This window comes from Podarcis erhardii, assembly GCF_964252035.2.
Source record: "Podarcis erhardii genome assembly, chromosome: 11".
Taxonomy (NCBI): Eukaryota; Metazoa; Chordata; class Lepidosauria; order Squamata; family Lacertidae; genus Podarcis; species Podarcis erhardii.
Genome location: NC_138501.1, coordinates 47,251,685 through 47,276,832, shown reverse-complemented (window position 1 = coordinate 47,276,832; position 25,148 = coordinate 47,251,685). Strand labels below are relative to the sequence as shown.

General features: G+C 45.2%; 1 protein-coding gene across 3 annotated transcripts in view; it reads right to left on the bottom strand.

Moving 5' to 3' along the window:
• Nucleotides 1-25,148, bottom strand: part of MYO5B (myosin VB) — a 296,838-nt gene that overhangs the window by 183,443 nt on the left and 88,247 nt on the right. For all 3 annotated transcript variants that reach the window (XM_081881337.1, XM_081881338.1, XM_081881339.1), the window contains exons 3-4: nt 20,816-20,987; nt 18,543-18,687 (exon numbers count right to left, since the gene is read on the bottom strand). In XM_081881337.1, coding sequence (XP_081737463.1) covers nt 18,543-18,687; nt 20,816-20,987 — 317 coding nt within the window. The remainder of the gene's footprint in view (nt 1-18,542; nt 18,688-20,815; nt 20,988-25,148) is intronic.

Sequence of the window (25,148 nt, the reverse complement as noted above, 5' to 3'; positions counted from 1 at the left end):
TGCTACACAGATAAATGGTTTCTTCGACACATTTCTCTTTAGCACATCAGGAACGTGCAAATGCCTTAACTCTTTACCACCGAGGCTGAAATGTCAGCAACTCTCAACTGATAACACTTCAGTATCCAAGATTGCAGGAGCTTTGGCCAAATGCCACATCAGTCTCAGGTTGTTACTCAAGCCTTTCACCTCTGCGGCAAAGACTAAGCGCTAAACATTTAAATGCATCTTCCTCAAGATTAATCTCAGCAATCTGATGCCAAGAGAACAGCCTTGGGGAAGTTGCATTAGGAAGGTACGCTGAGCATCCCCAGACTCAGCAGCTACAAACCTATCGCTGAGCCTTCCAAGCGGAGGAACCTACACAATTTACAGGCTCATAGAATCATAGAATCATAGAAGAGTTGGAAGAGACCACAAGGGCCATCGAGTCCAACCCCCTGCCAAGCAGGAAACACCATCAGAGCACTCCTGACATATGGTTGCCAAGCCTCTGCTTAAAGACCTCCAAAGAAGGAGACTCCACCACACTCCTTGGCAGCAAATTCCACTGTCGAACAGCTCTTACTGTCAGGAAGTTCTTCCTAATGTTTAGGTGGAATCTTCTTTCTTGTAGTTTGGAACCATTGCTCCGTGTCCGCTTCTCTGGAGCAGCAGAAAACAACCTTTCTCCCTCCTCTATGTGACATCCTTTTATATATTTGAACATGGCTATCATATCACCCCTTAACCTCCTCTTCTCCAGACTAAACATGCCCAGCTCCCTTAGCCGTTCCTCATAAGGCATCGTTTCCAGGCCTTTGACCATTTTGGTTGCCCTCCTCTGGACATGTTCCAGTTTGTCAGTGTCCTTCTTGAATCGTAGAGTTGGAAGGGAACCCCCCCCCCCAGTCATCTGGTCCAACCTTCTGCAATGCAGGAATCTCAACAGAAGGTCAGGTATGGTTTGAAATTGGATAGGGGACCGTAGGTTGAGCTTGAACCAGGTGATCATCAAGGTGCCTTCCAACTCTATGATTCTATAGCATCCTGCAGAGTTAAGAGTTCCCTACTCCCAAGGAGATACAATTTAAAACAGGCAGCAGCAGAAACAACAAAATTGGCACGGGCCACTTGGTTTTTGCCTACCTCTTAGCAATCGTCACAACTTTGTAAGGTTTGGTGGTTAGGAATTGGCTTATGGTGAATGGGCGGGGGGAGGTCGACCATCGCCTGCCCCTCCAGTTTCAAGGGTATTCTGTTAAAGGAAGCCGGGGCCTGGTTCCTGTCCAAAGTCCCCTAGAGAGTGAGGGCCATGCCAGGCCTCTGGGAACACCAGGGGAGATGCAGGCGGGTTCCCCCGAAGCAATTTCCCTTTGGGTGGTTTACCCTTACAGACTTCCTGCAAAGGGGACAGGAGACAGATATAGTCTTGCCAACGCCTAAGCCAGTACAGTGGTACCTCGGGATACAGACGCTTCAGGTTACAGATGCTTCAGGTTACAGGCTCTGCTAACCCAGAAATAGTACCTTGGGTTAAGAACTTTGCTTCAGGATGAGAACAGAAATCGGGCTGCGTCAGTAGCGGGAGGCCCCATTAGCTAAAGTGGTACCTCAGGTTAAGAACAGTTTGAGGTTAAGAACGGACCTCCAGAACAAATTAAGTTCTTAACCTGACGTACCACTGTACTGCTCTCATTCCTGTAATCAATAAAGTTGTGGCCAAATTTTTGCCCAAAAACCTTAAACAAGATATTCGTGTCCGTGTGAATTTATTTATCCTAATGCGGGGTCGGCTTGAGGGTCTTGCCACACAAATCCCGTTATACCTAATGCCCACCTGTTCCTGGTTAACTGTTTTTATAAAGAGCGGCACATTAATTTTATGTTCGAAGAGCTCCACACAGTTTTGATAACTGCGGGATGCAGGCAAAATCCAGTCAACAGGTAGACGCTTAAATTCCACTGATTTCAACACCACATGCTTAACTCTCCTCTCCCACTGTAATCAATGTGTATTAAAACTAAGTGCTGAACTTTGGCAGTATTGTGCTTGATTATTATTAAGTTTGTATGCTGAATGGAGCTGGCAATAGCCAAGAACATGCAATCCATTTCTGGCACTTGTTATTTTCCTAGAACTCCCTGGCCACAATCCAACAAATGAGTTTGGCACACCTAAGCTCATTGATTCCACAGGGTTCAAGTGCCCTTAAGTTGGCCTCAGCATAGAAATCTTCCAATTAAACTTAGTTCATCCCATCAACCTCTCCCCCCTTTTTCTGCTACTTCCTGTACAAAAAGCAAGGGAAGGGAGGAAGAGGAAGGAGGAGAAACAGTTGGCATAATGCACATCGTCAATTGTGAGGGGAATTGTTCTGTCTGCCAAGCTCAACTTGCAGAAGAATTGCCACACCCAGCACTGAATTTCTTCCTTACATTTCAACTTCAACTACTGCTTTCATAGAATCATAGAATCATAGAGTTGGAAGAGACCACAAGGGCCATCGAGTCCAACCCCCTGCCAAGCAGGAAACAAATCTTCAGATCTTCACAAGCTCCATTCCCTTCAAGATAGGGCTGTTTCCCCACATTCCAAGGTGATACTTATGCAGGAAGCAGGTGCCGGCCATCCGTGTAATAGTTTTCCTTATTTATTTTAAATCCCATGGCTCAACAGTGCCCTTGCGGGAAATAAAGAAAACCCAGAGAACAGTCAAATAAGGTTCCTTTCCCATCGCTGTTTCAACAATTCCACTTTCCATGCGGAGCTAGACACCGAGGCTTATTACAAAATGCCAGCTGTATTTACGCTTTGTCTTGTAAAGTGGTGCCTTGGTTCTCAAACTTAATCTGTTCCGGAAGTCTGTTCCAAAACCAAAGCGTTCCAAAACCAAGGCGTGCTTTCCCATAGAAAGTAATGTAAAACGAATTAATCCGTTCCAGGCTTTTAAAAACAACCCCTAAAACAGCAATTTAACATGAATTTTACTATCTAACGAGACTATTGATCCATAAAATGAAAGCAATAACCAATGTGCTGTACTATAAAATAAATAAGACATTATTGTAGATGATAAAAATAAAAATTAATTTTTTTCTTACCTGCGCTGATGATAGTCATTGTTTGGATGGGGGGCTTTTATCCATTTCCACAGTTACACAATCAATCAATCAATCAATCAGTAGCTGAACTGGGTTCCACACAGTCACAAAAACAAATTAAACTAAAAAGCCTCAAAAACAAAAATGCAGAATAAATAGCAAAAACAAAAGCACCAAACTTAATCCATTCCGGAAGTCCATTTGTCTTCCAAAATGTTCAAAAACCAAGGCGCAGCTTCTGTTTGGTGCAGGTGCCCCGGAAACAACAGCCAACAGCTGCATCGGATGTTCGGCTTCTGATAAATGTTCGAAAACCGGAACACTTATTCTGGGTTTTCGGAGTTTGAGAACCAAGGTACCACTGTATATGGCCTTTGCTCTCCATGCACTGAAAGGAAAGCATGGTTTTTAGTTCATTCTAAAAACCAACAGTTGTCAAAGGACAAAGTGGGGATGCACACTGTTGCCACTGGAATCGCAAGCTCCTCTCAGGATCCAGCCAAGATCGAGAGCATCTTGTGGGATGTTTGCCTTCAATCGAAAGGGAACTCCATGGCCCTCTTCCATGTGTGGTGCTCATGAATCCAAACCAGTGACAAGAACAACCTTCTACTCTGTGCAGATGTTTGCTTGTTCATTTCTTTGTTTGTTCACCAGCTTTTGCTTTTGCGGAGGCCAATCATATATCAGGTATCCAAGTCTTTGATCCTGGCCTCTCTTCTTTAACAATGCCAAGCACCATCTACCTTCCACAAGGATCATAAAGCATAGCTGTCAAGTGTCCCTTCTTTGAAGGGACAGTCCCTTATTCCAGCGCCATGTCCCGCTGCTGTCCCTTATTGATGGATGTCCCTTAAATCTCCCTTAAATGATGTCCCTCAAATTTCAAAGGAAGCAGCTCCTCTCCCTCCCTCCCTCCCTCCCTGCCGGCCAGGGAGGAGGGAGCCTCCAACTGTGTTGCTTGGCTGTGTTGCCCACCCAATAAGAAGTCTAAGAACAACTGGGGGGTGGAGCTTGCATGCCTTGTGTGTGGCTAGTTAATGCAAGCTGAGGGGTTTTTTGAATGCTGGACGCCATTTTGTTGCATGTGCTGCTGCAAACTTTGCAGTGCAAAGCCAGGCCGGGGAGCCATCTTAAGTTGAGGCTGCATAGGCCTTGTGGTGCATGTGATTCAGATTCTATTCAGTTGAACCTCTGGTTACAAAGTTGGTAGGACAGTGTTCTCGGAGCTACCAGCATGAGTTTGACCAGACTGCAGGAGGACAGGAAGACTGGAGTGCCTGGAACAGCTGAGGCTGCAGGTCCCTTATTTTGGCTGCTGGTTCCTTATTTTCAAGGCTGCTGGTCCCTTATTTTCAGCTTTGTAAGTTGACAGCTATGTCATAAAGCCAAGCTCTCATCCTCTCGCTTCCATTTGGCAAAAGCTCAAGGAGGTTTCTCTCTCTCTCTCTCTCTCTCTCTCTCTCTCTCTCTCTCTCACACACACACACACACACACACACCAGCAAGTGATCAATGCTTCTTTTGAAATAAAAAGCGAAAGCCCTTGGCCTCACTTGGCTATAAATGTCACTTTCCACACTCTCAGCAGATCCTCTCTCTCTCTCTCTCTTAGTCACTCACTCCCCTTTAGAAAATGCTAAGGAACTTGCTGGACCAAAGTGCACACAACCAAATAACTGCTGCTGATTGAGTCCTCCCATTCTTTGGCACAGGGAGAAAATTTTGTCCCAGATTATCCATTTTCTACAGAAATCCACTTTTCTAGATTAGACATGCCATGGTTAATCCCCGTGGATTAACATATTTCTAACGCAGGGGGCGCCGTGGGTTAAACCACAGAGCCTAGGACTTGCCAATCAGAAGGTCGGTGGTTCAAATCCCCGCGACGGGGTGAGCTCCCATTGCTCGGTCCCTGCTCCTGCCAACCTAGCAGTTCGAAAGCACGTCCAAGTGCAAGTAGATAAATCGGTACCACTCTGGCGGGAAGGTAAACGGCGTTACCGTGCGCTGCTCTGATTCGCCAGAAGCGGCTCAGTCATGCTGGCCATGTGACGCGGAAGCTGTACGCTGGCTCCCTCGGCCAATAAAGCGAGATGAGTGCCGCAACCCCAGAGGCGGCCACGACTGGACCTCATGGTCAGGGGGTCCCTTTACCTTTTAACTCCCTCCCAGCATTGATCTAGCCCTTTCATGTCTGCGTGTTCCCCAGAAGGCAGAGTTTAGGGATTCTTGCTTGACTTTGCGGTGCTGTGCTGTGCTATGGGGTTCCAAAGGGGTCCGTCTTATATTAAGCAGTTGGGTGGGGCCATCCAGGTATAAGGAACAAGGGGTCAGGGGTGGGGCACCTCGGGTTTGGGGACTGAATGCATCACTCCAGACCTCTCTTCCATACTTTGGGACTCTCCCCAATCGACATCCCCTCCACAGACCACAACATCTTCCCCCTTCTTCACTAACCCTGCTCCAAACCCTTCTTGAGTGCTTCTGCCTCTTGCTTGCTTGCCTGGATGGAGGTTTGAAAGCCAACATGGCGAAGTGGTCAGAGTGTCAGGCTAGGAGCTGAGAGACCAGGGTTCAAATCCCCACTTGGTCCTGAAGCTCACTGGGTGACCTTTGGGCAGTCACTGCCTCTCAGCCTCTCAGGGTTGTTGCTGTTGAGACTAAATGAGAAGAGGGGTAAATTATGTCTGTCACCCTGAGTTCCTCAAAGAAAAAGGTGGGATATAAATACAATAAATAATTGTTGTTGTTGTTGTTTAGTCGTTTAGTCATGTCCGACTCTTCATGACCCCACGGACCAGAGCACGCCAAGCACTCCTGTCTTCCACTGCCTCCCGCAGTTTGGTCAAACTCAGGCTGGTAGCTTCAAGAACACTGTCCAACCATCTCGTCCTCTGTCGTCCCCTTCTCCTTGTGCCCTCCATCTTTCCCAACATCAGGGTCTTTTCCAGGCAGTCTTCTCTTCTCATGAGGTGGCCAAAGTTTTGGAGCCTCAGCTTCAGGATCTGTCCTTCCAGTGAGCACTCAGGGCTGATTTCCTTCAGAATGGATAGGTTTGATCTTCTTGCAGTCCAGGGGACTCTCAAGAGTCTCCATATATAATATACATAATATAAATAATAGGGAATATCAAAACCCCTGGTGTTTGAATGACTGGAATGCAAACTACTGAACAAAGGCAAAGAGTCAAATCTGTTGCCCATGGGAGAAAGCAGCCGTTGGGCTGAAAAGAATCACAGAATTGAAGGAGATCACATGGGTCCTCTAGCTCAACTACTTGCAATGCAGGAATCTTTTGCCCAACCTGGGGCTTGAACCCATGAACTTGAGATTCAGAGTCTCAGGCTTTACTGACAGAACTGTGCACACTCCCTGCCTCTTGCTGCATTGGGATCAGCCCAAAATGCCACAAAGGTGTGGCAAGCTTTCATGTTCTCCAGAACTCTTCCTCAGGTAGGTGGGGGAACCAGGAAAATGTGGGTGGAAACAAGTACAGAAATTAGTCTGGTGTTTAGAGCCTCGTTTCCAAAGAAGGTGAATCAATCTCCCACAGATGAAATAGATAGCAGGCTACACACCCAGGTTTCCACAGAACATTAGGCCTCAATTATTTGAGGACTGTATGATCAAGGAATTTCAGAAGTTTTGTACTGAACTACTGTGAAGCTTTACATGTGGGATTGCCCAATATAACTTGTTTCAGAAAACCCAATATACATCTGTTAAGTGTGGGCAAGTGTTGTGATTGCATAACGCTGGTGCTTCAGTTTTGGATCTCAATACAGTGGTACCTCAGGTTACATATGCTTCAGGTTACATACGCTTCAGATTACAGACTCTGCCAACCCAAAAATAGTGTTTCAGGTTAAGAACTTTGCTTCAGGATGAGAACAGAAATAGTGCTGCGGCAGCGGGAGGCCCCACTAGCTAAAGTGGTGCTTCAGGTTAAGAACAGTTTCAGGTTAAGTACGGGCCTCTGGAACAAATTAAGTACTTAACCTGAGGTACCATTGTATACATATTACCCCGTGACACGGGTGCATACGTCTTTTTTCATCGTAACACATTATTATCCATTATCTGAGAAATAAAAATCAATAGTAAACAGAGAGCTAGGTAGAGTTACAAGCTTTCAAGCATAACTCACGTAATACACTAGTCTCTGTAATCACTAGAGCTAGAGACTCAATCAGCAGGTATAATAAAAGCTGAATTGGGGGTCCCTGAATGTGCTGAAAATCTGGAGATCTTAAGTATTAGCTCAATGGCTTGGCAGGCTACCATTCATTGAGACTTTTTGTTCTAGTTCCCTCTCTGCTAAAATAATGTCTTAATTATGAACGCATCTTAGGTTTGACTTCCAGCCACTGGTTCCTGTTATGTTTACATCTCTTAAAAGCCACTGGAAAGTTCAACAATTGCCAGTTGGGATTTGCCATAAGTAACAGTTTATGTAGCATGATCAGATAACTTCATTGTTTTGATTTTTGCTTGGTTTTGTTTCCACCCCCCAACCCCCACCCTGGCTGATGAGATGAATACCCTAATTCTATGCATTTCCCGGTTTTGTTTCTGAGCAGTGTCGTGCAAGGCACAACACAATCCAGTCTCATGTGGGCCAGCAGCAGTCTGAACAGAGCAATTTTGGTCCTGCTCACTGACTCTTGAACAGCACAGGAAGGACGTGTCACATCACATTAGATTGCTGGTCCATCTCAACCTCCTTTCCAGTTGGAAACAAAGTGACTGATGATATAGTCCGGAACAATTAAAAAGAAGAGGCCAACATCTCATTTATGAAGGAAGGACTACAATTATATGCATAACAAATGGCTTGGAGACTAAGGGAAAACCCATTTTTTACTATAGAGAACATTAAGTGGTACCTCGGGTTACATGCACTTCAGGTTACATATGCTTCAGGTTACAGACTCCGCTAACCCAGAAATAGTACCTCGGGTTAAGAACTTTGCTTCAGGATGAGAACAGAAATTGTGCTCCGGCGACGCAGCAGCAGCGGGAGGCCCCATTAGCTAAAGTGGTGCTTCAGGTTAAGAACAGTTTCAGGTTAAGAACGGACCTCCGGAACGAATTAAGTGTCAGAATCTGCGTTCGACTGAGCTGATAAAGCTCATCTTCCTCTGGAATCGTCCCCAACATGATTGAGCCTCTGATAAGGCTCCAGGCACATCCCATTCAGCAGAGAATCCAAAACAGCATGCGGAAGTGATGAGATTTATGTCTACATGCTATGCTTTATTTCTAAGCTACGCAGACAGCAAAGAAAAATGCATCCTCTCCCTGTGAAAGGCAGAGTGCAACTGAACAAAGAAAGGAACAGGAAAACCAGTATCGTCACATCCGTCTCCCATCTTCCATGAGACTTCCAACAGCCTGGAAGGTCTCTGGAATGTAAACAGAGTCTTGTGACTCCAAAGCACTGCACAGTGGCAAACAGAAACTAACATTAAGTACTTAACCTGAGGTACCACTGTACATTTGTTTCTCTTACTGCAGTGAGCATTACACTGTGCAGGCAGCAAACTCCAGTTCCTGATCTGGTACGCAAGACATGGAAAGCCAAACTACGGTTTGCCAAGACAATATGGATGCGCAGGTATGGAGAGAGCCAAAGTTTAGTTTAGTGTGTTATCTGAAACAAACCCTGTGGTTAAGCCCTCTCCTCATTAACCACAAGCCAATGTTTGCTCTTTGCTACAAGTCATGGTTAGTGAGGAGAGAGCTTAACAACAGGCTCTGTTTTCGATGATACTGCTCAGCACAGAGTGGCAATGAGGAGGAGCAAAGTGGCGGCAAGCTCCTCTCCAGGAGGGTGTAGTTTTGGCAAGCCATTGTTTACTGTGCCGTGCAAACCAGATCACTGTCAGACACCACTGACACTGGTAAGTTCCTTTGATGCAGAGGGTTACTGCATCAAGCCATATCCTATGAGGATCCCATCCTCCATCAAGTCTGCTGTCTGGAGAAAGAACTTCGTGGAGGAACCTGCCCATTGCTCCTGGCCTGGCCAGTGACACCAGCTGTCTTCCTGGATCTGACCTGGGGAAGGTCAAGACAGCCAGACTACCCACCGGCCTCAGCAAGGAGGTGTTTGTTAGCATTTCATTCTCTCGCCACAGGATCATTTGATCCTCTGTTTACATTCCATAACACTGTAAGTGTGGGAACGGAACTCCGTTCTGTGTGCTTTTGTTTTCTGCTCTTTGTTCTCTGCTCTCCGACAGAGAGAAGACTCAGGTGTGTCTCCGACAGAGAGAAGACTCAGGTGTGAGACGCTGTTCACACTAGCCATGTTTTGTTGTTTTGATTTGCTGCAAATAAAGAAAATTGGTGACGCCACATACCTACACACCCTTGCTTCTTGCGGAACTCTGCTAAGCGTGCATACAGCTCCATTGGATGTATGCCACAGGTCTTCTCCGTACAGAGGATGTACAGAAAGTGCTGCCCTTCTAGGAAGCCATAAGCTACACAGGCAGAACTAGTCAACTGTGCTTAAAAAAAAAAAAAAAAAGCTACAACTTAAAGTATTAGCACCCGAGCTTATTTTTCTCTCCTTTTCCCACTTCTTTTTTCCTTGTGTGTCATTTATTTATTTATTTATTTATTTATTGTGAACCTTAGGGCAGGGGCTGTACTGATTTTTGTAAGCTGCTCCAAAAGCCTTTTTTAGCTAAATTGTAGGGCATAAATGTTTTAAATCGATAAAAGAAATCAGTAAGTGTTACAGAACCACACAGGCTGCATTTTTCCTCCCCGCAAACGTTCCCATGAAACTTGACCACGACCACAGCAAAATTATCCAAGGTTTCGCTTGCAGTGCGATCTGATGGTCTAATTAGGTCAACCAAGTGCCCTTCACAGGTAACGTTGTGCTGACACTGCACCAGATTCACGCGTAAACCCAGCAGCACAGCAGCCAACAATGGAAAATGGCTGCTGTGCACTGGGGGGAACCGCGGTTTACTCAGCATCCTAAACTCAGTTCCCCTCTCCACAGTATGACCCGTCCCAAACTGAAGTTGAACTGCGCAACAAGGTGCAGAGAACCCCATCCAAACTTAACTGCTTTCCTAGCAATACTTGGCTTTGCAGGCTGCATTATATGGTCGGCTCTGCCTGTGCAGACATTGGACACACATTCAATAGACCCTCCCTGGTACAAAAGGAAAATATTTTAAACCAGATACCCCTTTAATATTATACAGTGGTGCCTCGCAAGACGAAATTAATCCGTTCTGTGAGGCTCTTCGTATAGCGGTTTTTTTGTCTTGCGAAGCAAGCCCACTGACAGCTTAGCGGATTAGCGCTATTAGCGGTTTAGCGGCTTTTAGCGGATCAGCTGATAAGCGGCTTATCAGCGGATCAGCTGATAAGTGGTTTAGCAGCTTAGGAAAAAGGGGGGGAAAGGGGGGAAAACCCGCAGGAACTCGCAAGACATTTCGTCTTGCGAAGCAAGCCCATAGGAAAATTCGTTTTGCGAAGCGCCTCCAAAACGGAAAACCCTTTCGTCTAGCGGGGCACCACTGTATGAGAAAACTCCTGTAAGCAGTCAAAACCCACCTTTCCAGAAAGGGCATAGGAAAAACTGCCATGACACAGCGAATACCAATAACTTCAGTTTTTCAAACTTCCTTGTGTGGGTTCACATTCTTTTACCATGGGCTAGTATTATACCAGAAAGAAGTACTTAAAATCATGTCGCTCTATAATTTTAAAGGTGGATTACAGGAGCCTGTCTGGTTATCTTATTGAAATGCACTCAACAGGAGGCCTACTGCATGTTCCAAAAGGCAAGAAATCATATTTTTAAAATAAAAAGCTTTTGGATGTACTGTGCTTTGTGCTCTCAGAACTTTTGAACCCGAGAATTCTTCTGCTTAAAAATGTTAGGAATACATATGCACTTGGATGGTGAACTATGTGCTTGTTCAGCGGCAATGTGGGCTGTTGTGTGAACAGTAGGGGAAGGCCACAGAGAGATACTCAAGAGCCTACCTAACTTTGCAAGGTTATTATGAGAATAAAAATAAGGGATGACACCCTATATAACACCCTAAGCTCACTGGAAGAAAGCTGAGGTAAAAATGAATGAATTCACTTCCAGCAAACACAGCAGAGTTACTGACCCTTCAGAGGTGGAACACCCACAAGAATAAACCTTACAAAACAGCAGACATCTCTGAAGGCAGGCTTTTCTTGTTCGTACAAGAAAGTGGCGCAAGTCCCAAGACAGATGGATGCCAACACAACAACACTGTCTCTTTTCGGGTGCCAGTAAGACTAAACTGTGTCTCCAATTTTCATTTGGAAAAGAATTGCCCTGCAAAGCTATGCTCTTATATAGAAGAGACCACGGTCCCCAAATATTTAAAACAAAAAAACAACAACAACACTCCAATTCTTTTGCCTGTCTGTTATTGTTGGAGCTGGATGACAGCCCTTCTCCAGGGTGCCAAGAGCAAACTCCAGCTTCTCAAATGTCCTTTTGGAATGATTCGCTACTGTCAGGAAACTACCATCGGCTCAGGGGCGAGAGGGGAAAAGCTGGATGGATGACAGAGAGCCCCCAAAGATTGTGGGAAGCAGCATCTCCTCAGTGGAGGAGAGTAACCATGCCTCCAGTGGAGAGGAGATGCAGGGCTCGGAGGAGACAAGGCGGTGCCAGGACACCTTGCATGGGCAAAGCGGGGACGAGAGAGGTCCTCCGTTACCCATGCCTTCCTTGCGCAGTAGGCTTCCGCGCAGAGAGGGGAAGCGCAGACTGGGCGTCAAGAAACTACTCTGCTGGGGAAGGTTTAAGGACCGCCCACTCGCAGATTCTGCCAGTGAATGAGCCAGCCACGGAATAGTGGCGCTCTGCATGGTGAAGGGTTTTTGGCACCAATAACGAGGCTTTACAGCCGACCAGGGAGGCATTTGCCTGATTGCTCTCGAGTAACCCCCTGATATCCTTTACAGCTACCATAAAAGGAATTTGCAGGTGGCATTTCTGACTGTGACATGGGAAACAAACGCTCAGCTGCCTTGCACCGAGCCAGACAACTGGTCCATCTAGCTCAGTACTGCCTACTCTGACTGGCAGAGTCTCTCCCAGAAGGGTTTCAGGCAGGGCTCTCTCCCAGCCCTAGATGGAAAAGCTGGGAAACAAACCTGCGACCTCCTGTATACAAGGCAAACGCTCCACCACTGAAATATGACCCTTTCCCTTAATGCTGCCAATTTTTTTTGTAAGAGTTGCAGACTTGAGACTAGTGTTTGTACATTTTGTTTAATGCTGCCTGTTACACTTCAATGAGATTTGCTGTTTTAACTAATGCAATAGCTTTCACACCAGAATAAAGAAACCATGCCCTACTATGACAGTCTATCCATTTTGTCCAGTATTGTCTACTCCAACTGGCAGCAGCAGTCCAGGGACTCAGGTAGGTTCTGCTATCTGATCCTTTAAGCTGGAGAGACCAGGGACTGGACCTGAAACCTTCTACGCATAAAGCACCTGCTCTTCCACTCACCTAGGTAAAGGGAAAGGGACCCCTGACCATTAGGTCCAGTTGTGGCTGACTCTGGGGTTGCGGCGCTCATCTCGCTTTATTGGCCGAGGGAGCCTGCGTACAGCATCCGGGTCATGTGGCCAGCATGAATAAATCACTTCTGGCAAACCAGAGCAGCGCACGGAAACGCCGTTTACCTTCCCGCCGGAGTGGTACCTATTTATCTACTTGCACTTTGACGTGCTTTCGAACTGCTAGATTGGCAGAAGCTGGGACCGAGCAACGGGAGCTCACCCTGTTGTGGGGATTCAAACCGCTGCCCTTCTGATCTCTCAAATTTTCTAAAGGTATGGCCCAGTCTCCTTCCGGGAACTGAACCCAGGACCCCTCACATCAAATTAAGAATCATGTCTTAGACAATAGCTCCCACCATTTCTTGACATTGGCCATGCTGCTTGAGGCTGATGGGAGTTGGACTCCAACAACATCTGAAGGATCCCAGGTTCAATCCCCAACATCTCCAGGTAGGGCTGGTAAAGACCCCCGCCTGAAACCCCCGATTGCTGCTGCCAGTCAGTGTAGACAATACTGAGTCAGATGGACCAATAATCTGGCTCAATATGAGGCAGCTTCCTATGAAAGGAGGTGCAGAGAAATCAACACACTTTCTCAAATGCCACCCAGAGAAATTAAGGAAGCCACATGGAGGCAAAGTCTTCTTCTTTGGTGACCACTCATAGCCGAGTAAGATTGTCTTCCATAAACACGGTTTTTTTAACAATGAGCCCAATTCTGGATCCACACGTCCATCCACAGTGGGGACATTAGTTGGTTCCTGGGCGGTGAATCCACAGTGTGGATTTACCAAGCATGCCAAGCATGCCTTCCTCTTAGCACATTTCTCCCTTGTGTCCTGAGTTTGAGTGTCTTCAAAGCCCATGACACCTTTGGTAAAGGCGGTTCTCCAACTGGAGCGCTCGCAGGCCAGTGTTTACCAGTTGTCGGTGTTTATACTACATTTTTTAAGATTTGCCTTCAGAGAGTCTTTAAACCTCTTTTCTTGACCACCAGCATTGCGCTTTCCATTTTTAAGTTCGGAATAGAGTACAGTGGTGCCTCGCAAGACGAAAAGATTCCGTTCCGCGAGTCTCTTCGTCTTGCGGTTTTTTCGTCTTGCGAAGCAAGCCCATTAGCGGCTTAGCGGCTTTTAGCAGCTTATCGGCTTATCGGATCAGCTGATAAGCGGCTTAGCAGCTTAGAAAAAGGGGGGAAAGGGGGGGGGAAACCCGCAGGAACTCGCAAGACATTTTCGTCTTGTGAAGCAAGCCCATAGGAAATTCGTTTTGCGAAGCGCCTCCAAAACGGAAAACCCTTTCGTCTAGCGGGTTTTCCGTCTTGTGAGGCGTTCGTCTTGCGGGGCACCACTGTAGTTGCTTTGGAATACGATCATCAGGCATCCGCACAACATAACCGGTCCAACGAAGTTGATGTTGAAGAATCATTGCTTGGATGCAAAGTATGATAGCTTCAGTACTATCTGAGAAATTCTACTGGCTTCCTATAAATTTACCGGCATTGTATTATTAAACCCAGGCATGGCTCTTGCATCTGCCTCCCCTCCTCATGCTCTTTTCCATTTATTTATTTCCAGACAGCTGAGATTGTTGATGGCTCTCTGTTAAAGGAAGTTGGAGGCAAGTAAGGAGCATCACCAGGAAATTAGCTCCAACACTGCAGGGCGAGATGGCAAACAAAGCTCAACACTGCCGTCCATAGCAACACCTGACAGCTCCAGAATACACCTCAGGGGTAAACAACACTTTATTAGCATGTAAAGTGAACCCCTTGCCAGTTTTTGTTTTTAAAAGTAAAAGCATCTGCAGAAATGGCAACTAGAAGTAGAGCAGTAGAGGTGGTGCGTTTGTGTGCTTAACCCTTTCCCCACATGCAGTTTCCGTATTCATTTTCCTCCTTTATGTCCACCGCAGGGATCAAAATGTGTGTTAGTTAAGATCAACTTGTGTTTTAAATCACAAACAGGGGTGGGAACCAACACCACATGTTCCAGGTTCAGAAGTGGAGTCTAGGAACAACCTGGTGCTATCCAGAGGTTGCTGGACCAACTCCCATCAACCCTAAGCACTGGCCATGTTGACTAGGGCTGATGGGAGTTGGAGTCTGACAATATCAAGAGGGGACCAGGTTGAGCAAGACTCCCAGTACATTTCTGAGCACAATTCAAAGTGTTCGTGCTGACCTTTAAAGTCCTAAACAGCCTTGGCCCAGTATAGCTGAAGGAGTGTCTCCACCCCCATCGTTCTACCTGGACACTGAGGTCCAGCACCGAGGGCCTTCTGGCGGTACCCTCACTGCGAGAAGCCAAGTTACAGGGAACCAGGCAGAGGGCCTTCTTGGTAGTGGCGCCCTCCCTGTGGAACGCCCTCCCACCAGATGTCAAAGAGGAAAACAACTACCAGTCTTTTAGAAGACATCTGGGGAAACCCAGCCAGATGGGTGGGCTAAAAATTATTTCTTCTTCTTCTTCTTCTTCTTCTTCTTCTTCTTCTTCGAGTCCAAGGAGGAAGACAGAGCAACCACTTCAGGACACATAAGTGGGGAAACACAGTGTTGGCTCCTCTTACAGAAGTCTCTGGCACAGCAACATCTCCTGAGGTGTATTCTGGGGATGATTCCCACATTCAAGACTTCTTCCTTCCAAGGTGCCTTCAGACTATTCTCCTGAACTCAGACAGTTTGGTATGAGGGCTGTGTTGATACTGAGGGGTACGTCTGTGTGTGTCCATTTTGGAATGAAGAAACTACAAGCCACAAATTGTTGTAATGCACAGTTATTGGCTCACACTTGCATGCATGAAAGGGTTAACCTGAGCCCTGAACTCAAATTACCATGGATAGGACTCAGCAAGCCTTTGCTTCCCCTTCCCTCCCTCCCTCCCTCTCTGCCCTGCTTCCCAGAAGAAGCTGAGCCGCAACACAGCACAAAGCTCAAGAGGAAAAACCTACAAGTGAGTGAATCTCTCTAAAAAGATATTTTTAACTGCCTGCATCTTTCCTAACACAAAGTCTCATGATTCCTTTTAAGGAAACCAAGTTTTCTTTTTAATTTGCCTGGAACCCTTTTTCTTTTTTATTTTTACCGCCAACGGATGGATACTTGCTTGCTGTAACCTCTGAAAATCTGAGAGTAAAATCTTCGCTTTTGCAAAGCTAAGTCTCTGTGATTTGTTCTAGCCTAAGTATTTTTGTGAGGAACATGTGTTTAAAGGTGGATGAGGCCTGAATTTTAATGTGCTTGGAGCAATTGCCATTGTGCTAACTCCACTATGAGAGAGTAAGAATCTCTCTTCCAAACCTCTCTCCCCAACATGAAAGGGCCAAACACCTCACTGTTCCTCTGCTTCAAATTCCACCCTCCCAATGCTACTTTCCTTTAAAAAAATACAATTATGACAGAGATTTCCTGTGCGTATTTGCACATAATGTGTTTGAGCAACACTCCTCTCAGATGAACACAGACAATCATTTCAGCGTTGAAACTTGAGAGAGGAACTACGTCCAGCACTATAAACAGAAACCTTCCTTTCACCCCTCTGCCACCTTGGGTCAAACAGGACCTGCAGGTTTTTGAACAATCCACAGATCTACAACTCTTGTATAGCCGGGGCAAAACTAGGATGAGGACACATGTCTCAAAGGTCAGTCAAACTTGCAAACAGTCTTTAAAAATATTATATAGCACAAGAGACGGAAAAGCAGTTCAGCACTTTGCTGAAGGCAGCCCAACACTTTTGCACCCTTCTCATTTTTGCGCATCGAGGTCAAACATAAAAGATACCATGCTTATTTTGCATTAACAGCCCCGCCAGGGAGCTCAAAGGAGTATAACTGCTCGGTCTTGCTCTTAAAACTTGCTTGAAAGACAAAACTGCTATGGAGACTCTCATCTCGGGGGTCTCTGCCAACGCCAACTCGTCAGCAACTTCCGACTGCAGCCCGGGCCAATTTCAGTGCAGGAGTGGGTGGATTAAACCCCAATTAAGCCCAGAGAGCTTCCCTTGCTCACAGCAGTCTCAAACTTGGCTGAAACGCTGTTGTCAGGATGATTAAGTTGCACTGCAAGCTAACAGCGGTAAAAAGCAATAAGATCAATAAGGGAGGCACAGTAAATGAAACTTTTGCTTCCAGAAAGAGAAATAAAAGCACCTTTTTAAGGGCTCCGGTGAAAGTTTTGGGAATTTGCTGATGCACCATCATCTGTCGCTAACCAAGGATGCTGAAAAGGTGAGGGGAGCTTCTCTGAAGACTAAAGGTAAGCAAAAGTTCAGATGCAGCCACAGGCTCTGGAATTCTGCACTAAAAGGTCCAACATCTCAAAACCACAAATCTTAGGACAAACAAGCCTGAATTCTACAACTGGAGCTGAGACACAGAAACCTCAAACTCGGGGGAAGTCTGCTCATGGTTTTGAAGAGGATGTTGTTGTAGTTTTTTGAAGGGCAACAAAAATATTGCATGCAGGGTGGTTGGAAGGATATGGACAGAAACCAACCCAAATCTAGACCTGGAGAGCGTGGAGATGTTAGAAGAAGAGTGAACGAACAGACAAGGAACAAACTGGAAGTATTTATACCAAACGCAGCCAGGTAGGCAAATGTCAGTTGCCCTTGGACAAATGCTTGCAAGCAGCTTCCACGGTCTCCTTCTTCCCCAAGGCTCCAAGAGGGCTTATCTTGCGACAGGACAGAGGCGGCTTTGTGCACTCCCAGTTGTTCCCAGTAAACATTCACACACACACACACACACACACACTACAGACTGAACAGGGACTAAACATCCAGGCCACCTCAGTGGGAAAATGGTGCTCTGCATTCCAATTCTCAGTGTGGACAAAGGCCTTCAAAGGAGACTTCTCCATAGTATGAATCACACGCTGTCAGGGACTAGGAGAGCCCAAAAGCTTCTGCTGCTGCCTTCCTTCTGACCCAGAAGGGGAAGAGGAAGTGGAAGAGGAAAGTAGTGTCAGCACCAGAATCCTCTTTGCAAGCATATAACCAGAGGTTTCACCACCTGACTGTCAAAGGAGCCCATGTTTCATAGCTGTCAACGTTTCCCTTTTTTAAAGGGAAATTCCCTTATTCCGAATAGGATTCCTCACAAGAAAAGGGAAAAGTTGACAGCTCTGCCGTGTTTATCTGTCTACTTATATAATTTATACTCCGCTTTTCTACATGAACTCAAAGCAACTGTGCAATGTCACACATTTCCATTTCCTTTAGCACTTGGCAGGCTTCTTTTCCAGTGCCAGATAAGTCAACAAAGCTAGTTTCCAATTCAGGAGGTTCCAAAGATAAGTCCTAACTGTGAGCATGTGGATGTATCTATAAGGTGGAGGGGCTTGTCAGGGCCAGTGCTACTACCATTGTTGGCCTGGCCCTGGGGTTTGGTTTGAAGCATGGGTTCAGCATTCATCCAAAGGGAAGGGGAGAAGGGTAAAAGAGAGAACTAGAAGCCACAAAGCATGAACAGGCAATGAGAAGCAAACCCTCCTCAAACCACTAGCTTCTCTACCAGGCTATCATCATTGCTAGTCTTCATGAATAAGCAGGACTGATAGCAGGAATTAGTGCACCATGGCAAATGCACGCTCAATTCCCCCCTGCAACGAAACCACGTGGACTAGGAAACTGCTCAAAAAGAAAGGAAGGAAGAAATTAAGTCCAAAAACTTGGTATTCGGCAGAAGCTGCTGGGATCAGCATTCAGTAGCAAACATTTTACTCCATGACACCACGCCAATCGTGAGGATTTTCAGAGCTTGTCTGCCAACCGAATTTGAGTGCTTTCTTACATGAAAATGGGATAGCTTTGGTTTTAGTGCACAAGTCTGTCTGCAGCTGGGGTGGGCAATTATTCCACTCACCTGGCCATTTGTTTATATGCTTCTTCTGCAACTGCAAATATATGAGGATCCATGTCCCCCATGTTTTGGCCGCTGTATGCATAGATGACATCTTGTCCGTAGATTGGCAACTGTTCGTAGGGATTGATGGCAACAAGCACAATACCTTGAAAACATGCAAGCATGCAAACAGTTAGAAGCCAAAGAAGCAAAATTTTAAATACTGTACATTCTAAAATAAGAACTACCAATCAACTTTGAATCACTTTTCTGCTACAAATATGATGATGCTGATGCTGTTCCAGCCTAGCTGTGTTTTGTGGACCGTGGTTTCTGCGACGCTAACATATGAGAGTGCTGGAGGTGAAATAGTTAAACAGGTTACCCAATCAGAACCCAGGGGGTGGAGCCAGAGGGACTATAAAACCAGCTCTGGGAGGGGCAAAGGGAGAGTTTGTTGGGAGTTGGGTGGTTGGTTGAAGTGGGAGTGAATTGGGATAGAGTTTGTGGGTAGGTTGAGTTAGTGTAGCGAAATAAGCTGAGTCAGGAGCAGCTAGGCGCTAGGAAGACAAGTAAATATCTGAGAGGTGGTTTAGTGAGTGAGAGCAGGTAGCGGAAGTTATAGGTCTGGATAGGCAACCCATGATTGTAATTGACCGATACCGTTTATGAAACCACACACTTGTTAAACTGCAATAAATAAACAGAAGTTTATGTTCCAATTTAACCCTGACTGGACTCAGTAGGTCCTGGGTGGTGGCAGCGAGAAATAAAGTGGTGGCACAGGGATCAATAGACGGTGAAATGTCCGGTTACCCTGTGTGATTGCCGCAGTTTCTTACTCTATGGCCACCATATGGGAATATATTTGAAAGGCTTCCACATTTCAAGTCACCTGCTACCACCCTCTGCAACCATAACGCAGCAAAGCTACAACTGCACATGAGAGAGAAAGGTGCACCAAGCCACAAGTTCTTTAGCACAGCCATTTGCACTGCTGAAGAGGCAAGCAGATTTTCAGTAAAGTACAAATGCAAGTGGGTTGCCTCTTCAGCATGTAGAGGACTTATTGTTTAAAAGGCAGCGCTCTTCTTCTTTAGCATTTTCCTCTATTATTTTCAGGATGGTTTCAGGAGCACAGCTGTCCCATACCATTATTTAATAAACACAATCAATCAATCAATCAATCAATGCTGAAATCTAAAGGTATCAGCGTTTTTCTCAGGGCAGGACAAGACAAGAAATGGCTTTTTCCTAGAACAAACAGTTCTCTGTGCTGCAGGATTTAAAAAGAAACTGGAGCACTTATTATACCACAGCTTTTGACTTTAGAAAAAGCCCTCAAGGTGACTTACAAAAGAAAATCCTGTAAAGAACATAAAAAAAAGTACAGGGCAGGATTCGGAGATACTTCTTTGATGTGCGGAGAGAGCTTATATCCTGCCAAGAGAGATGCACATTTCCTGCTCATCTGTCTGCCTCATCATGTGTGCGAGTTTTCGTTTCTATAGTTCTGTTATGAGAGATGCTTTCAGCCCTTTAACGCTGTATTGTCTGTCTCTAAAAAAAAGGTCATGTTTGAAGTAGTTTTTGCTGATTCATGAACGGACAGACATGTCTATCCTTTTGAAAACAAACAGAAAATCTCTTGTGCAGCAATAAACTAAGCTATCTGCTTTAAAACCTAGTACAGACTTACCGTATTTTTCGCTTTGTAAGACCATAAGACTCCCCTAGTTTTCAGAGGGTGAATGCAAGGGAAAAAATATTCTTTAAAGGGAATGCTGAGCAGAGCCTGTATGCATCCCAGGCTCTGCTCAATGCTCCCTTTCACGAGCCGCGTGGAGCGTGTGTGTGGCTCTGGGGGGCTTTTCCCTGAGGAAAAAATATTCTTTAAAGGGAGCGCTGAGTAGAGCCTCCTGCCTGCATTCGCTCCGTAAGACGCACACACATTTCTCCTTACTTTTTAGGAGGGGGAACGTGCGTCTTATGGAGCAAAAAATACGGTAGTTATCTGGAAGCCTCCAGATGTTTTGGACGACGATTTCTCACAGTTCCAACCAGCATGGGCAATGGCCAGGGAAGATAGAGGTGGTCTCAAGGAGCAAGACGTCTTGATCCGGAATTAATAATTGCTGTGTTACTCTGGGCTACTTGTCTTTTATGGGTTTTTTTTTTTAAAAAATAGGGTGGTGACAGTCACAATGATCTCTTCTCATGTCTCACACCCCTGCCACCTCCTCCCACCCCCCCCCAATTTTTTTTTGAAAGAAATGGCACATTGCAACACTCACCACAGTAGGTATAGATGTGGTTTGATTCCAAGAATCGGACTTTTAAGTTGTGCAAGACCGCAGGTTCGTGGAGGTAACTTAAAGCGGTCAGGTCGTTTTCTCCAACCAAAATATCTGGATTTCGCAAGAAAGGAAACTTGTTGGCTTTAGCATCAATAGGATATTCCAGAAGCTGAAATAGGAAAGAAAGAAAAATGTTGTTGTCATTGTCCTTTCATTTCTATAGCACATTATAATTAAAAGAAAAAATCTCAAAGCAGTTTACAACAAGTTAAAAGACCAAATAAAACAACAGTGGATAAAATAAATTCAAGCTTCGAGGAAAATAATTTCAAATCCTTCTCTATGTGGGATTCTGCTCTCCCCATATTTATTTACCTACTTAATTTATATAGCTGCCCCATAGCAGAAGGACTCTAGGAAGCCAGTGTGGTACAGTGGTTAGAGTGTCAGACTAGGACCAGGGTTCAAATCCCCCCTCATCCATGAAGCTTACTGTGTGGCCTTGGTTCTCAAATGCCTTAGTTCTCAAATGCTTTGGTTCTCAAACTCTGAAGACCCGGAAATAAGTGTTCCGGTTTTCAAATGATTTTTGGAAGCCAAACGTCCGATTCAGTTGTCGGCTATTGTTTCCGGGGCACCTGCACCAATCAGAAGCTGCACCTTGGTTTTCAAACATTTCAGAAGTCAAAAGGACTTCTGGAACGGATTAAGTTTGGCACTTTTGTTTTTGCTATTTATTTTGCGTTTTTGTTTTTGAGGCTTTTTTGGTTAATTTGTTTTTGTTTCTGTGCGGAACCCAGTTCAGCTACTGACTGATTGATTGATTGATTGATTGTGTGACTGCGGAAATGGAGAAAAGCCCCCCATCCAAACAATGACCATCATCAGTGCAGGGAAGAAAAACAAACAAATTTTAATTTTTATCATCTGCAGTACTGTCTTATTTATTTTATTTTATAGTACAGTACATTGATTATTGCTTTCATTTTATGGATCAATAGTCTTGTTAGATAGTAAAATTCATGTTAAATTGCTGTTTTAGGGGTTGTTTTTAAAAGTCTGGAACGGTTTAATTCGTTTTGCATTACTTTCTATGGGAAAGTGCGCCTTGGTTTTGGAATGCTTTGGTTTTGGAACAGACTTCCGGAACAGATGAAGTTTGAGAACAAGGTACCACTGTAGAGAAGCTTTAGAAAGGTAGAGCGGCCAGTCACCACCCCGGCATGCAGAGATCTCCACATGGTCGCAATTGGACCTGTGAGTCACAAAATGCACCTGTATACTAGGGGAAAAACAACACCTAAGTAGATCCTGCACATTGAATGTAAGCCTTCCCCTGTTACAGGTATATTGCCTCTGGATCTGGAGGCTTCATCAACTGGTGTCAGAAAACTCGACAGCAACATGGGAAGGGAAGGGTAATAAGCTTTAGTGATGTCCCTGTCTGCCCTCTGCTATGTGTGGCTAAGCCCTCTGTGCCTGAACCAGAACAGCTTCTTGGATGAAGTGGGCATCCTGGGAGTTCCCTTCCTGCTCTCTTGATTTGACAAGAGGCCTCCATTTTTACTTTTTGCCGGAGGAACTTAACCATCAAAGCTTTCAGGGGACTCGTGCAAAATTAATCCAGAGCATAAAGCAGATATTGAATGTGATATGACACGCCCCGGTTTAAATAAAGATGCCGCCTCATTTCTCTTGCCGCTGCCCCCCACCTCTCTCAAAAGTAAAAAGGAAATAGCACCCTGGGGGGAGGTGACAAAGGTGTTTACAGATAAAAGGAGGAAATATCATGGTGCTTTAGTCTAATTTGGAAGCACGGCTGTTCGGCTGAGACAGAGCCAAAAACTCTTTACCATATGGCCACCCATATGTTGGAAATGACACAACGGCATGACTCATAAAATCTCTTCTGAGAGTTTGCTTTGCATATTTTTTAAAAAGGCTTCCCCTATTCCTTAGCTTAGGGGAAGGAGGGAGGAGAGAGGGTTAGGTAAGGCAGATGAGATGTGAAGTTTTATCAAGAGATAACCCAAGAACAGTTCTTTGCGTGTTCTTTTGGAATCGTATGTAAAAATGCAAATAAAAGTTATTAACCATAACAACGGCAAAACAATAGCTTCAACGTGGAAAAGTCTCAGTCACCCATCTGCAAAATATCTAAATCTTTCTTGTGAAGAATGAGGACTGATTTTTCTCCCCTTTTTTACCCAGCATTACTAATAAAAGGGGCTGGCAAGAACATCAGCACAGTAAATGCAACATATATGAATCTCAACATAATTAGGAGGCTCACCTCCCCCTCCATTTTCATGCCCATATAATTAATTAATTAATTTTGGACGCTGCCCTATACCTGCAGAGTTCACAACACAAAATTACCACCCCACTTCCATTTTTAGAGTAATCCATAGTTCGGGCATTACATTTGCGGCACCAACTGCTGCTGTTTAGCTGTAGAGCAACACTCTGCAAACCCGTGACAAATGGCAGAACGCAGAGTTTGGCGCTATCTGTGCCTCGTATTAACACTGGAAAATACATAGCGCTACGTGCAGGCTGGTCCCGGCTTGCGAATTGGCATCTTGTTAGCAGAACGTGAGCACCCTACGCCTTCATGTAGCAAGACAGCAAGCCACCAAGACAGATGACAATTCCAGAAGAGGAGTTAAATTGCAAAGCCCCATCGTGGGAGAAAGACGCATCAGTTCTGACAGCACGAAGCAGAAGATGAATCAAAACAAATTCCTTCCAGTAGCACCTTAAAGACCAACTAAGTCAGTTCTTGGTATGAGCTTTCGTGTGCATGCACACTTCTTCAGATACAAATCTGAAGAAGTGTGCATGCACACGAAAGCTCATACCAAGAACTGACTTAGTTGGTCTTTAAGGTGCTACTGGAAGGAATTTGTTTTGTTTTGACTATGGCAGACCAACACGGCTACCTATCTGTAACCAGAAGATGAATGCAACTATTCAAAACATTTTTTAAAAAAAGCAATGATGTTATATAACACAGAGAGGCAATGTTCAGATATGCTTACAAGCAGTGGAGGGGCAGAAGAAATTTATTGCAATGTTCTACCTTGTCCTGTAAACCACTGTCTAATACAGGGGTGGGGTAGCTCAATAGGTAGAGCACGAGACTCTTAATCCCAGGGTCATGGGTTCAAGCCCCACATTGGGGAAAAGGTTCCTGCATTGCAGGGGTTGGACTAGATGACCCCCGTGTGCAGAAATGGGCTCCCCGTCCCTGCCCATAATATTTAAATGGGTCTCCTGGCTTTTCTCAATAATAATTTTGATCCTCAAAATCTTAATGGCCTTGCAGTGTACAATCTCAAAAGGATAGATCCAAATTTCACTTGCTGTAAGCATGGGCTTATTCCATAAGTGATTTGGCAACAGCTGTTCACCACAATTCATTAGGTCTAGTTGGAACATAAATAATAATTTGACAGCATTGTCACATCACTCGTTTACCCTTAATCTCACATTTCCTGTTATGAATTTTGCCTCTAGTATCTCTGCATAGTGCCTCTGTTCTGTTGCCCAAGTCCAAAAAGTCCAGGGAGACCTGTGGGGTGGGGTGGGGTGGGGTGGGGTGGGGGTTCCTCTGGTCCCTTTCCTAATTTCTTTGGCTTCCGTTTAAAAGAAAAAAGAAACTCTTCAGCCCTTTACTCATGGATATAAAAGCATGCAGGCAACATTCCACAAAATTGCCCATTAAGGTAACAAAACCTGGAAGCTGCCTTTCAATATCTTGGCCGATCAGTGCAAAGGCACTGGGTTAAAAGACAAGAAGCAAGTTCTCGGTTTTGTTTTTAAGAAAGCTAACTATATTTGAATGCATATCTTACAATCATCCATCTCATTTGCAGGGTTTGCACGCACAGTAAGCTATAGTTAATGTGTTACCATGAACTTGTCAGTCTTCCCCACTTTGCTCCTCTCTGCTTGAGCTGGACAAAAACAAACCATACTCCCTTGTCTTACTCTTACATCCAAACCAGGAGCTGTGGTTTGTTTTGTTCCCCAAAAGCTATGATCTATTGCAAAGGTTTGTTCTTGGCTCACCGACCATAGTTTCTTTGAGCAAATCAAGCCACAGCCCAGATCACAAGCCAGGGATTGTGATCTGCAACCAAACAGCCAAGAATTAGGAGTGTTCACAGTAAACTATTAAATATGGTTTACTGTGATGTCTAAACTGGACGATGGTGATCCCCCCCCCCAGTTTCCATCATCAAAGAAGGCCCAACAACATTTGAAGTCCTTGTGGGTAAAGTGAAAAGGACTTCTGCTGCTGAAATTCAGCTAATTCAACAGTTTG